Genomic DNA, 15791 nt, shown 5'->3' on the forward strand with positions numbered 1-15791 from the left:
AGCTACATAAACACAACCACACCTTCCCACTGCAAAACTCAAACTCCCACACCAAGAGAGCAGCTCGAAGCTGTCAAAACTGTAAACACTATACACAGCATTACACACTACAGCAAAACAATTGAAAACACAATGCTCAATTTGTGAGAAGGTTCTTTGTTTCATAACTGCCAATGCATATTTTAGAAGCTATACAGTAACGGATCGTCGTAGATCTCTGCAGAGGATTAGGCATTTAGATTTGTGAGTTTCATATGAGTAGTATAAATCTATGGAAAATCCTGCATGTACGTACACTACTGTAACACAACTCAATGCAAAAACAGAATCTATTGCACACAACAGTAATCTTGAAAACATGAACAGGGTGTGAAGTGTATTTACGTTATTCACACACACACACCACAATCACTGTGCGGCATCATGTCGCTGAGCTGTTGCTCGCATCTCGTCCGTAATGATGGTGCGAGGTTGTCTTGCTCTCCCTCCTGGACCTTCTCCTCTCCCATGTTGGCCTCCTCCTCTTCCTCGTTGGTCGCTCCTCTTCCTCCTCTCATTTGAACTCCTCTTCCTCATTGGCCTGCTCCTCTTCTTCCAGGGCCAGCTCTTCTCCCTCCTCTGCATCAAATTCCTCTTCCCCTGACTCTGCCTTCATCCATGGTGTTTGTTTGGAACCTTCAGCATACTGTGCACTCTGAACTTGCTTTTACATGTGGGTACAGCATTAGCAACAAGTGTCTTCAATTTTGAGTCATTGTGTGTAGTGACTGACGCCAGGTGTGTTCCCTGTGTTCAAAGATTGGTGACTGTGGCAAGCATTTTGCATCACATGGGCTTTCATTTGAGGATATGAGCAGAGTTGTTTTGCAACATGTGTTTTAGCAAGGAAAAATGTGTTTAGATTTATGAGTACAGAGGGTTGTGTTTTGTGTCTTCATGTGACATGTGTTTATGGTACTGGAATATGGTGGCTACATTTAGTAAATGTGTTTAGACTACTGGTCATTTGGGTTACAGGATTGGCTTTTGTGTTTTAACATTTGAGAAAAACTGTAAGTTACACTGTTACACCACTTCTTCCAAGTTGCTATGTTTGTGCTAATTATTAACATTTCTGCTGAATTACAATACTTCTGCTGTGTTGAACCATTTCTGCCAAGTTGTTACATTTGTGCTAAGTTGTTGTGCTTGAGCGAAACGATTACAAGTTTAGCTACTTTTCAAATGCTGACTTCAGCTTCTTCAGCTATTTTCAGCAGACAGCTGCAGCCTTACAGCGTTCACGCAGCATTTCCCTAGTTAAGATATTTGATTTAACTTTTGTCTATTTACACTTTGACAGTTTCATTACTCTGTGTGTGTGTGTGTGTGTGTGTGGAGAAGGGGGGTATTACAAGCGTCAAGTGGAACAGGATATGACGCCATCTTCTCCGTGCACACAGCTGATCGGAGACAGAAACAATAACGGTCACACTCGTCATTACTGGCGATTTGTAACCCAGAGAATGTGAAGCACGGTGTTAGCATCCAGGCTCATACGCGGCTGACTGTCAGCGGAAGCTGCTGCAGTGGCGACGAAGAGCTAAAGACGCTTAGTTTTGTTACAGCAGAGGCCTACCTGCGATGCTAAGCTAAGTGCTGAGCTGTCACCGTTAGCACGGTAAACAGTTGGAGGAACAAGTGAGGGGGTCTTCCCAGCTGTAATTAGAGACGTTTGTGTGCCCGTGGCTGCTGCAGATGTGTGTGTAAGCCTGTCTGCTGATCGCAGCCTCTCGCAGACCTTCTCTTGGCGCTTTCGCTCAGCCGTAAGATGTGGTTGAAACTGTTCTTCTTGCTCTTATATTTCATAGTGTTGTTTACGTTGGCGAGGATTTTTGAGGCAGTAGTTTGGTATGAGACTGGTATGTTCGCTACGCAGCTCGTGGATCCGGTTACTCTCAGTTACAAGAAGTTAAAGACCATCCTGGAGTGTCGAGGGCTGGGATACTCCGGGCTGGTCGAGAAGAAGGATGTGAGCGAGCTGGTAGAGAAATCAGGTAAAGCCAGAGGCATCACACAGCCTTAGTGGGTTCATGAGCTGCTGTTATTTTCTGTGTGTGTGTGTGTGTGTGTGTGTGTGCGTGTGTGTGTGTGTGCGCGCGTGTGTGTGTGCGCGTGTGTGTGTGTGTGCGTGTGTGTGTGTGCGTGTGCGTGCGTGTGTGCGTGCGTGTGTGTGTGAGAACAAGTATCGAACATGTCACCTGTTTTCTAAGTAAATATATTTGTAAAGGTGCTATTGTCCGTCGTAACTCATCCACACGTGCGAAGAATCAAACCGTAGATGATCATGAATTATGTGTAATAATGAGAAATTAATTCGTTTTGAAATGTTTCTGTAACCAAATCTGTTCTTATGTTTTCCACCAATAAGGTTGTGAGTGTCCTGCGAGAGCGCATTGATCTGACCTGTTGTAGATGTTTCTTGGACATCTTGGTATTGGAACAGGTTCTGATAGGCCATCAATGGGGACTGAAGCAGCTAATATGAGTTTGGGGGCAGGATTGTCTTCTAATTGATTGATCTCAGTTGGTGTGATGACTCCATGTCTGTAGCTGTAGTTGAATTTCTTTGCCGGTGTGGACTGGATCGGTGGTTCCTGACATTTGCTAACAATTTGATGTGTTTGCTCTTTTAAAATCATAATAACAGAAACGACCCAAATGACGTTTTTTCTTCGAGTCCTGCCTGTTTGCCAGCTGAAGTCATTTGTGGAGTTTTCTTTGCATCCTAAACACTTTTTCTGGAAGTTGTGGCTGTAATTTTTGTTTTGCTACCTGGTTTCAACTGAATCCTTCATTCTTCAGGTCTTAGTTTGAACACTGCTGATACAGTCCCTTGGGTAGATTTTGATTTTCCAGCTTTATAAAATTCAATCAGTCATCGGTAGGATTTCTTTGTCAGCCAACATCTGGAACGAGTCACTTGTATTGCAGCTGGAGATAGCGTTTGTGTTGTACCTTGTCTATGACAAGGGGAAGCCAGGGTGTCAGGTAGCCAACTATCGGAACTGGAGAAAAGTGTGATGAAGAAAAGTGTGCCCATGTCTGAGGCTTTGGAAACTGCTAACCTCCTGAAGAGTCCAGTATACCAGAGATATAGAGTCCAGGAGAATAAACCAGCTTTTCTGCTCAGTGTTAGGGGAACAATATGAGGACAGCTCCACTGAGACTGGAAGGGCACATGGGACAAGGATGCAACACATAACAATGCTTAGACCGCAGCAGTGGAATGCTTAAAAATGTACACGATCAATAGGAGTCCGAATGACAGGCCAATGTTATTGCTGTTATTGATCTTAGTGGATCAGTGAGCTGATCTCTCATTCACTCCTAGCATGCAGCTCGATGTCATCCATGCACAGGAGGTGGATAACAGTTGCTCTGTTCTGTAGTTGGTTTCTGTAGCCAGTAATGCAGAACAGCAGTGGAGGTCATCTCCTTTGTAAATCCTGCACTTAATAGCAATGGCTGACGAAGTGGCATCATCAGGACATCAGTGGGATGTGGCAAACAGCACTATAGACCAGCCTCAAGTGAACGGCACACGTTGCCACCTCCTGTACATGGATGACATCGAGCTGCATGAAGACCACTGCTGCATGGATGTCAAGTATCAGTGCTCTTTAAAAGCTGCTGCACTTTGCTCTGTCACAGGAGAGCTGACACAGGGGGAGCTGTACTCGGCCATAAAGAAGCAGAAGGAGCAGACAGAGGCCGACGGCTCCAGCACCACACACTTCAGTGGAGAGGTGCACTTCTATGAATTAGTAGAGGACACTAAAGATGGGATCTGGTTAGTTCAGGTAAAAGCACATTCTCTGTTAAACCTGTCAGTGGTGAATGATTAAGTGTCCAAAAAAAGAAACTTACAGGCAGCAGCAGCAGCAGCAGCCGGGTGTTGCTACTCAAATGCGTTTGATGAATTAATCTTTAGAAAGTGTGACCACCTCCATTAAAGCAAACATACGAGTAGTTTGTCAGTCTGGAGCTTTCAGGGGTATTAATGTAAAGCAAAGGAGGAAATGCATTAGTAAAGAATTAACTGCTGCTGCCTATGAGAAAGGGCTTATTTATCTATTTATATATAAGGAACCCCATTAGCTTCCACGGTAGTGGTTGCTAGTCTTCCAGGGGCCCGAGCCATCAAGTATAAGCTAATAAAACATAACACAATAAAGTAGATGCAAAAATCTCCTCATAATTTAGCTCTTACATCCACAGTGAGGTTGTAAGCATGTAAACATCAATAACACTGAGGCACAACATTGGCCTCTTACAATGTTTACAATAATTAAAAACTGTGAATAGGCTTTTATGTTTTTAAACTAGCAGTAGCAGCCAGTGCTCTCATTGTGTGAGGCTGTTTATTCCACTTTAAAGATGCTCCGAATATAACAGTTTTTCAAAACTGACCTTTGGCTCGAGGAGTTACTGCACTGCAGTCGTGTAGCATAATTGTGTATCTTATCTGGAAGTCCAAGTAAGCCATGGTGTAATTTAGCTTGTACTGGAAGGTTTATTCTGCATTTGATCGATGCTGGTATAGTATGAACATCTTAACACTAATGCGGTCGCCTTATTCTGGACTAACCGAAGTCTGTTGAGGTCTGTCTCACACGCTGCTGACCAGATGATTGAACAATAACACTAGTGCGTTAATAACATCCTTCATGACAGAAGAAGTGATGTAGAAAGATCAGCGGCGCCCTGCCCCATGTTCTTAACAACAGTCTTTATGCTGAGACCATGAGAGGTGGTGATTTATGGTGACACCAAGTAGTCTGATCTGGGTGACCTGTTCTAATATTGATCCAGCTATGGAAAGGCTCAGGGTGTAGTTGGGTGTAGTTATAGTTACTCACAAGTGACATCAAAGAAATCTTCTTTTGCTGCCACAGGACCTGGAAGCCTCGCAGTTACTGAGGTGACCATGACGTCAACATAGCATAGCATAATTATTCTTTAGTCTAATATGAGCACATCTGTTTGACAGCTAAAAGTCACTGTGTCCGTTCAGAGCTTCATAACCCAAAGTGTACTGCAAAAGCAACCCAAGACTTTCTGCAGGCAAAGAAATGTTCTTCAGTGGACAAGTCGGTCACCCTAATGAAGAATAAGGTTGAGTTACTGAAGACAAGATTGAAAGGAGAGATCCACAAACAAGCAGCAGCTGGAGATTGTTTTGGTAGTTGACTAATCTGCTAATTTTCTTTCATTATTCGATTACTCAACAAATATTTCAATAACTCTGATCTCCGCCTCTGTGGGCAGTCCTCCAGTTCTTCACCTGTTGTCCAGTTGTCTCAAAATAGGAAATGTATTAATCTGAAAATAATAGAAATGTATTTAATATTTACTCAGTAGGTCTATCAGAGTGAAAAATGAAATGAATCAAAATATTAGGTGATACAAAATATGATTACAGAGTAGCAGCAGCTGCCCCTCGAGCCCGCTGCACCACCCCTCCACTGCAGGGAGCCAGAGACCACGCCCCGCCACGCCCCTGCCACGCCCCCGCCACTAAATGTTTTCAAAATCTGGCAAAAACTTGTTTCAAAGCAAAAATATATATTTGCAGTCAGTCTGAGTGTGTGTATGTTAGTCAGCTAACAAACTGAATAAAAGTTTGTACATCCAAAGCTGCATGCAGCTCCACTGCTGCAGCTCCACTGCTCTGAGATGGTGGATGTAAACGTTCACATCCCTGCACTGAAATTAAGTTCTTTAGGAAATTCAAGTAAAGTATTAGTTGGCATGTTAATCAAAAATAATGTGCTTTACTATTTTTCTGCTGCTTTTTTTGTAAATCAGCAAGTTTGAAATTTTAGCAATAACAATAATAATATTTTAGCATTAAAAATATTGTAATTCTAGAACTGAACTTGTGCTTGCTGGTGTAAACTATTTTAGTAATTACCCATACTGGGAGTTTAGGGCAGCTGTGGCATAAATCAAAGTAAATGCATGGGAAATGGCTGCACTGTCACAACAAAGCTGGTGCAAAGAGACAAAAGAAGCGACGTCGGTTCGCCCACAGTGACAGTCTCACTGGAACATGGAAGCCTTTTGTAATAAAGTGGGTTTAATCTGCAAATCATATTAAAAGCTGATTGTCCAGCACTACCAATGTGACCGTATCATGTCCCTGTGTGTGACGGCAGGTCATTGCTCAGGACCGGGAAGCTCTGCTCAGCCAGTCCAACTGGGGGAAGATGGTACAGAAGGTGTCCCAGTTTGGTATCAGAACTGGAACCTTCAACTGCTCCAATGACTACAGGTGATATGCTGTTACTCCACAGAAAGAGACACTACGGAAGTTGAACAACAGTTACACAATCTGACAGTCACACTAGGAAAGAACATGGTGGAAGGCTGCACCGCGACCCTGTGCAGTGATCCTGCAGTCTTTGAAGTGGTTGCTTTGAAGACGGGGACCAAGTCTAGGACCAGGTCTGTGACTTCCAGCCAGTGACCATCCTCAAAGCAACTACCATGCCACAATAGTGACAATATGGCGATAACACACGGTGTTGAAAATCACAGATGAGTTTGAATTTCAGTGACCTCAACCTCAAGGTCAGAGGTCAGTTGAGTTTCATTCATTTTTATTCATATAGTGCCACGTGGTGGGGCGGCTGTAGCTCAGGAGGTAGAGCAGGTCATCTACTGGCTCCAGTCTGCATGTCAAGTATCCTTGGGCTAACTAACTAACCCCAGGTTGCTCTCGGATGCATCCATCGGAGTGTCAGTGTGTGTGAATGGGGCGTGTTGTATAGAGCGCTTTGAGTCCTCCAGGAGAGCAGAAAAGGTCGATATAAGAATCAGTCCATTTGCCATTCACCACGTCACAACAACAGTTGCCTCAGAGCGCTTGGGTCAGGTTTTCTGAAAGTGTTGTGAACGAGGCAACAATGGATGCCTCAGGTGTATCTACCAGGAGGCTGAGATCTGTTTGAGATAATACGACGATCACCTAAAATAACTAAATACTGTTACTCTGTTGATGCAGGTTTACAAAAATTCACGTTAAACAAATACAAATTTATATAATTATTCATATAAACTACTAACAGAGTCCAGGCAGAACCTGACACATCTGAAACAGGAATTCCTCCACAGGACGGCGGTTTGACTGCAGCAGGTGCTCAGCAGCTGTGGAGCACAATCAGATGTTCACAGGTTGACAACCGGCTGACGTGAGTCCTGTACTGCAGGAGGACATGTCGCAGAGTAGTTGTGCTCATTGGCACAGATGGATTCGGACTGATTGTATGCTGGGAAACTGGTTTCCTCCCAGCAGACAGCGTGAAATCAGCAGTGTTTGCTCACCTTCAGTTGGAGATGTTCTCCAACAGCAAAGATTCACTGTGCCACCAGCTTGGTCACGAGGAGCATTTATTGAAAAGCTGTTTTAGTTTCATTGACCTCTCAAAGCCACTTCATCCTTTTTTTTTGCACAAACCAGGACATGATCAATGTTTCCTAGTTTGAAGGACAGGGTCTGATTGGACAGCTAAACTAAAACAAGCTGAAGTTCTTTGCTGTCAGAAGAACCACTCAGAGATGAAATGTTGCTGTCACGGTCTTTGTGATGTGTGACATGTGCTGTTGGCAAACCCACTCTGACTACAGGGACTGGATGCAGTCCACTACATGTTCAGACACACACCCTCTGCCACACAGCAGCACAACTACGACGTACTGTATAACAGCGCTGGTATGTCGTGGAGCAGCAGTGGCTTTATATGGGGCCATAAAGCTGAGCGGTTCCAGTGGGACAGATGAAACTGCATGTAGATTTGACCTGCTGTGGATCACTGTTGGTTATGTCTTCTGTGTGCTAGGTCGTGCATCAAGCGTGGCTGGCAGCGCTCCACCCTGATCATGTCGGTTCCCCAGACTTCAGCATCAAAGGGCAAAGTCATGCTTAAAGAGTACAAAGGGAGTCGGGTTGAAACTGAGCAGATCTTCCGCTGGATGACCTCACATGTGGCTCATCGAATCAAAACCCTGCATCATTCTGAGCAGCTGGTGGAGGAGTGGCGTTCTGACCCAGCTCATCCACTGAAAATGTTTCTGTTTGCCCGCCTGGCCCAGCCGCCGGCCTTCTTCTCCTCGCTGTCTGTTAAGTTCACCGGCAGGATCGAGTTCATCTTTGTGGATGTGCGTCGTTGGGGTAACTATAGCAGCCTATCAGAGATTGGTGTGACACGCAGCCCCGCCTACATCCTTAAGATGCCTGAGGGCATATATCACTATGGCAACAGGTGATGACTGTTAATGAAGATGTCTGATTTTTTTTAAAAGCACGTTTTTTATGTAAAGAAATTAAACTGCAGTCTGTGTTTCGTCCCCAAAGCACCGGGGAGTTCCTGTCCCTCGCTGCCATGGATACGTTCCTGCGTTCGGTCCAACCAGAAGTCAACGATCTGTTTGTCTTCAGTTTGGTCCTCATCAACTTGCTGGCCTGGATGGACCTCTTCATTACACAGGTCACTGTTTCAGTCTTCCTTAGTTGTAGAGGTGAAAGGGGACAAAAAGCCTCTACTCTCTACTTTGTGTTTTTACTTTACATTTACTATGTTCTACTCGAAGTTTACTTGTTCGTGCGCTACATTCATCTGACAGCTTTGATGCTTCTAGCTACAGTTACATTAGCTCAGCCTAACTACACATGCTGTCTGTGCTGCTTCATAGACCTGCACAGGAACAGGAAGTTTCTCCCAGAAATGCATCAGTTGTCCTTTTCTTTCTTCTTCCTGCCAATATTATTGTTATTACTGTCAAGTCTGAGTTTCTTCCTACAAATGATTTCAGACAGCATACACAATCAACTTTTCTTCAATCCACAATGTTATTTTCATAATAAAATAAATTATTCAGCTTTACAGTTTTCCCCACATTGCATTGAGTTACAGTTCTTCTCTCATTGAAACAAATAAAAAGTTTTCTAGTACTACAGAGATGCACAGGGAATTACCTGAAAAACTGCCATGCGCCTGTCTTTACCTGGAGTATTTTAGCTGTTAGTAAGCATGCATGTTGTCCATGACCAGCTCGGTTATACGTGATGCTGATTGGCCGATCCCTGGCCACTTGTCTGGTGCATCTTCAGTCCTGTTACAGACCTGTACGTCACTGTAAGATATCCTGACTGAACAGCTCTCTTCAGCTCTTACTGCAACATCTCCAAACCTGATGTTACTTTCTTTCCTTCTGTGTTCGGGTTTTGTTGCATTGTCTTTGGTCTTCTAGCTTCCAGGTCATGTAGTGCTGTTCTGAAGTTCTGATGTGAATCGTTAACATGCTTTCAGGGAGCAACCGTGAAACGATTTGTAGTTCTGATCCGAACACTTGGGACCTACAACTCCATACTGCTGGTTTCCTGGCTGCCAGTTCTGGTAGGGAATCATCGGCACCACTCAGTCCTCACGCCTGACGTTTTTCTTGTGTTAAGCATTTTACTTTCAATTGCTGCAGTAAAGAAAAAAAGACTGAACGAGAGCTAAACAATAACGATTTATTTACATCATTTTAAAAAAGTGGTTTTTAGCAGTCATCTAGATTTAAGGCAAATCTTCTGTGATTTATTAAACATTTATTAAAAGTCATTAATACAAAAATACTGAAAATCCATTTTAATACTGATTGAAATGAATATTTGGACGGGCACAGGGAGCGTGCTTCGTGTCCGCAGGAGGAGGCCTCTCCTACTTTATGCTAACTAATAAACATATTAGTGTTTCCATTTTAGTGGAAACACTAATATGTTTATAAAGTTTTCTGATTTTCTTCTTATAAATAGATTTATAAATGCTTGGATTATTGTACTACAATGTAATGTGCTGTTCAGGGCGACTTAAAGTGAGTGAGTTTTCACTTTTAATGGTTAGCCAACTTAAATCTCTAAAACATCTGTTCCAGTGCATTTGCAGTTAAGCTGCATTCATTTGCACACATATTACTTACATAAATTTAAAAAATAGGAGGGACTTTCAAATTAAAAGCGACAAAATTACAATTTTCCACAAAATCACAATAAACAGCCGTCCACTGTGGGCGTTTCCTGGAGAATGTTGGTGGATGAACCGGACCTTTACCTGTCGTTCCAACCAAAGGCCTGCATGTGGCCTGCAGGCCTGCACGGTGCCCAGTTTTACATCCACCAGGACATCACGGAGCATTTGCCCTCGTTAGCCTTCATGGCAGTGAATCAAGTACAGTGCAGTTACTCCACAGTAACCAGGGCTGTGTGTCGCACTTTACTGCATTCGTATCAGAGAGAATCCAAACTGCTCTGACAGTATGTAACAACAGACTGCATGTTCTGTTTTACTGAGTAAAACTGTTAATAATTGTCACTAATCCCTGCCTGCTCACTCTCTCCAGGCTCTCCTTCAGCTGCCCTATCTGGACCTTCTGCACGGCTACAGTCTGAAGCTGCTGCGTTATGCTGACACCACTACACTAGCCAGCCTAGTGAGAGCTGACTGGACCTTCTACTCATCCCACCCAGCTCTCTTCCTGTCTACCTACCTAGCCCACGGCCTGCTCGTCGACTACTTTGAGAAGAAACGGCGCTGTGGTACCAGGAGCCAAGAAGACAGCCGTACAAACCTGGAGTGGCTGGCCAGTCTGTGGGACTGGTACACTTCCTACCTGCTCCATCCAATTGCATCACTACAGCAGTTTCCGTCTGACCACTCAGAGTGGGAAGATGATCCTAACTTCTTATTTGAGCATTTGGCTTTTCCTGATCTGTGGCTTCGTCCATTAGTAAACATGGATTACATCAAAACGCTGCCGACCTGGAGGCTCAGAGCAGCTGGTCAGTCCGGGTCGGAGGCCTGTTGTGAAAAGGCGGATGAAGAAACACGTAGTCAACATTCAGACGAAGAGAGGAAGGAACCTCCACATGGTAGCAGCAGCCACAAGAGATCACTATGTAGTGTGAACTTCAACTCACAGCTTCCTGCGTGCGGCGACGTGGACGCCAGCGGCGGCCGTCAGTGTGCGTGTGCTGCTGAATCATCCGGGAATGGAAGCTCGCTGTCAGCTGACAGGGCGGTGAAGGATAACTGCGTCGTGTCTGACTGTGTTTCTAACCATCAACACTGTGATTGGTCAATGTGGCCCTGTGACATGCTTCAGTGTTCAGAATGTGTGGTTTGTCTGGAGACCTTTGTGAGCGAGGAGGTACTGATGGGGCTCCCCTGTGGCCACGCCTTCCACCAGCAGTGCATTGTGGTATGGTTGGCAGCGGGCAGACACTGCTGTCCAGTATGTCGCTGGCCCAGCTACAAAAAGAAACAGCAGAGGGCTGCTCAGAGTAGTTCTACTGACAACACAGTGCAGGACTGATGAGATGGCCTTCAGCTATCGATGGTGACAGTTTCTCCTCTTCGTGTCTCTTCAGACTCTCTAACCATCAAGAACAATTAAGAAGGAAACGTGGTCGGTAAGCGTGATTAGGGCGGCGTTATTATGAGCCATTAGTAATCTTTGCTTCCATTCCTGTTGATGAGCTGGGCTGTCAAAGCCCAGCTACAATGCTTCTTATCTAGACGGGACGTTGACTCTCACAGTAACCATGTGTGTAGCCACAATAAACAATGTAGTGCAGTGAAAACATTTTTAATGTTGCTTTGTCATTCTTAAAGTTTGGATGTTGTCAGTCTGAGAGAAAATGTAATCGCCCCAATAACGCTACCAGCTGGATTTCTGTCAGGACGATAAGCTGAATGCATCAGAAGACATTTGTACAGAAATCTATGTAGACTGTGCTTCGTCCTGTGTCATCTGCACCTGCAGCAAAGAAGGCCTTTGCTTTGTGTTTGCATTTTGTCCTGAACTGTATGAAATGAAATGGCTTTGTCTCCTGCACACTGGTCACCATAGGAGAGGAGCAGAATTCAAATAAATTAATTGGATATAATTGCTGAGAAGCACTTTCCTGTAACTCTGACCGTTTTCCCCAAGAAACATCTGGAATTATTCAGATTAAACTTTGTCTCCTGTCTGTTGCAATATTTCACCAACACAGATTATGGTCAGAGGTCTCACACAGTGAACAGCTGTTGATGTGCATGCAGGGCGACAGGACTGACTCTGACTGGAGCCCTTTGAACTGGTCACCTGGTGTTTGTGAGCTGATTCAGAGTAGCAGTAAAGTGTGACCAGTTCTAGACTTCGTCACTATCGTTTACCTTGATTTTCTTTGTGGTCTCTGAAGACTAAACCAAAGCAAATGTCACAAAATTGGGGTTCATATGTGCGAGAGCTGAAATAAGGTTCGTTGCATGCTTCAGAGACGAGTCATGTTTGGAGTAAACTGTGTGGGTGATCACACCGTCTCACATCCACTCTAAGAACACTCAAGCAACACCGCTAACCTGATGGCTGCGCCTATGATCAGAGTAAGCAGTACCAGCTGTGCACAGTCCCACCCAGGACAGATAGTTTCAGCTTTTACCAACTAAGAGCAAGACGAGACCCCCTGTTATGGGACCACAACAGCTGCATTGTCTGGGAGTTTTTAGACTCTCCATCTTCAAAAGAATTCTGTTTTGTATGATATAAATATGTTATCACAGGTATGCCCTGATCAACTGAACCCAAACTATCTGCCTAGTATTTTTTTCCTAACATGCTCAGTGCTTTGACCCGAGCAGTTTTCCCATCAAACAACATTTATTATCCTGCTAGTTTTAGCTGCTGCACCACGGTGGGCGCTATAGGTCTGCAACAGTCTGTGGGTGGATGGATGCAGGGTTTCCCTGGCAAATATTGTATTGTAATTAAAAGATTAACGTTATTCATCTCTCAGTGGTTATTTGGTGTAGTTAATCAATACCAAACTTGCATGTGGTTGCAGAAGCGTGTGTGTGTGTGTGTGTGTGGTTAAAACCAGCTAAACTTTTTGCAGCTGGTAACAAAAACACAGGTGAAACTAACTGATCGTTAATGGTCACGTACATACCCCTGCTCTGGCTCACCTGTGTGTCAGGTTTCATCTCAAGCCACTGCAATATTCCTTTGATGTTAAAGTACAGTTATGCTCTAATTCATCCTGGTTAATTGAATATAATATGTATGACGAGTACAGTGAATGCATCACATTCAAAAATGATTTAAAAATCACTTTAGAAATTAGTGAACAGTTCTGCGCAAATTCAACAAGGTTAATGTAATAAACACAAATGTAGAAAAGCTGCAATGAAATTAAATTCTACCATTCTGATCGAAAATATTCCTTATTCTAACATTCCTTTCTCCTATTGAAGATCCATTTATTTTGCTCGTTCCAGTCGTTCCTAAGTTCACTAATGTTACTTTTCACTTAACACGTGACAATAAATACAGACTGGAGACAGGAGGAGAGACATGAGGTGGGACACACGGCTGGAAACGATGGACGTGTCGAGGCAAAGAAAGTAAACGACACGAGTGACAGGAAGCAATGGACACAATAAAAGAGGAAGACAACTGAATGGAGAACACAGGGATAAATACTGACAATTATAATAATAATGGCATTAATATAGCGCTTTTCAAAACCCTCAAAGCGCTTTACAATTCCACTATTCATTCACTCTCACATTCACACACTGGTGGAGGCTACAGGTGTAGCCACAGCTGCCCCGGGGCAGACTGACAGAAGCGAGGCTGCCACGATTGCCCTAACCACTATAGGACACCAAGGAAAACAGAAGGGAACAAGTCTGATGAGACAGGAGAAGTAATACTCAATACCAAGCACCCGACTGTCAAACAGAACTTTGAAGACCAAGGAACCCATCTGAGATGTCGGGGATGAAAATGTGGAGAAGTTTAAAGCAGGGCCAGGTTATGAAAACATCTCACAGAGCCCTGTTCAAGCCATCACCCAAACACAGAAAGAGCTATTTTTACAAAAGTTACAGTGTCTACACTTTCCAAGCTGGTAGCGACAAGCCCTAAAAGACTTAACGAGACTTGCATTTTTAATTGTTCACCACCTCGTGCCTTTGTAGTCACCATATTGATATTGTTTGCGGATTTGATAAACTAGCCTGCAGCTCCCACATTCCTCTTTTACACCAATGACATTAGAACAGATGCTTGTTATTTTACATCATGCAGGAAATGATGTTAATGGTCTCTGGTACTTTTGAACCTGCTGTATATCTGATAAAAGCAGCTACTGTGACTGGTAGTTGTGCTGATGTTGTTATCAATATAACCCGAACCTCCACTGCAGAGATTAAAGGATTGAAGAACTCACATAAACAAGCACACACAGGGCAGTTTTTAACCTTCAGAAAGCTTAAATATACATGATTTCCCTCAAAGCATTCGTAACACTTGTTTCCACATCTGAATAAAAAGACATAGAGAACATAAAGAATCTAAGCAGATTGTCAGCTGACCTGATCCTGGCTGCTTCTGTGCTTGCCCCATATCTGATTATACTTCTGGACAAACGTTGTGCATTTGTCATTCTTGGGGATCATCAAGATGTGTTCTGGCAAAACCGAGAAAACCTTTATGCGGGCCATTTCCACCCATGAACTCTGACCTTAACTCTGACCTTAACTGAGGCCTGCAGTTCTTTACATGTTGTTCTGGGGTGACCTCTTGGATTAGTCTTCTCTTGGGTAATTTTGGTCTGCCCGCCACTCCTGTGAAGGTTCACCACTGTTCCATGTTTCTAACGTTTGTGGATAATGTTAGGGATGGGAACAGACGTTTCGACACTGCTTCTGAAGCGTGGTTGCTTCGAAACACTGGTCAGAAGCGTGGTTTAAAACATCCAGATCACATGGCTACGACTGAACAAGGTTTTGGTGTGCTTCACCCCAGCTGGGACGTACCTGCTGCTTTGAGACATTGCGAGGTGCCAGGATTCCATTTTTATGAAGCAGAATCATTTGTAATTACTGAATTATATTTTTGATACCACCTCTTTCTATTTCTTATACACACATTCGTAAAAAATGTTGTCTACTTTCAACAAAAAATGTTATTCGCTGCATCACATCCTCACTCTAACATCCTGCCGGTGTTACAAGATAAAACATCCACAGGAGGATAAAGGAGCTTCTTCGTGGTTCAGCGGTTGCTCAGCAGCACGGATGTAGACAGAGGGATCAGTTTGTTGAAGCACAGTTTATGACAATCAAAGCCTGCTGTCTTTAACAGTCTCAATCTTTTTCTTGCATTGTTTGTACAAGGATTTAGCCAACAGATGTGCAGATCACCATTACTGACAGTCTGGTATTATAAGTAGCTTTGTTGTCTGCCACATTTTTTCGCAGAATAGCATTATCGACATGTGGCAATAGCCAAATTGGCGAGCAGGTGTCACTGTGGAGACGTTGTTTCGAAGAATCGATACAATTGTGGCACAAATGTTTTAAATGTTTAACGAAGCCTTGCTTTGTGGGGTTTGTTTGCGTGCCACGGTGGATCCTCTCTGGATATACTGTCACTCTATTTTCTTTTAGTTTTGAATCGTTGGTTTAAGAGTATTTTAATACAATAGTAACAAATAAAAACAGTACAATTAAAGTACAAGAAAAGACAGTTTATTATTTTAAGTACTGATAAAAATTACGTTTAAGTTTTATAGAATTATTTTACTAATGATTTTGAATAAAGCGTACTATTGTAAACTTGATTTATTTAATGCATAATTTAAGATTCTATGTTAATAGAAATTAAACATGTAGTTTCACCTTGAGTAAAAACGATTGATTACGGCAGTTTAATGT

General features: G+C 43.4%; 1 protein-coding gene across 2 annotated transcripts; it reads left to right on the forward strand.

Annotated features, from left to right (window-relative positions):
* The first annotated feature begins 1302 nt into the window (after positions 1–1302).
* rnf103 (ring finger protein 103) lies at positions 1303–12853 on the forward strand. Of its 2 annotated transcripts, XM_082553543.1 has the most exons (8): positions 1303–1745; positions 1851–2036; positions 3694–3842; positions 6201–6316; positions 7884–8306; positions 8399–8531; positions 9354–9440; positions 10429–12853. In XM_082553543.1, exons 2-8 carry the CDS (start codon positions 1904–1906, stop codon positions 11398–11400), a joined length of 2013 nt encoding a protein of 670 aa, XP_082409669.1. In that variant the 5' UTR covers positions 1303–1745; positions 1851–1903; the 3' UTR covers positions 11401–12853. The 2 variants fall into 2 exon arrangements, with proteins under 2 accessions (XP_082409669.1, XP_082409668.1); XM_082553542.1 differs by having other exon boundaries at positions 1303–2036.
* The last annotated feature ends 2938 nt before the right edge of the window (positions 12854–15791 follow it).

This window comes from Aulonocara stuartgranti (assembly GCF_965226115.1).
Source record: "Aulonocara stuartgranti genome assembly, chromosome: 2".
NCBI classification, from domain to species: Eukaryota; Metazoa; Chordata; class Actinopteri; order Cichliformes; family Cichlidae; genus Aulonocara; species Aulonocara stuartgranti.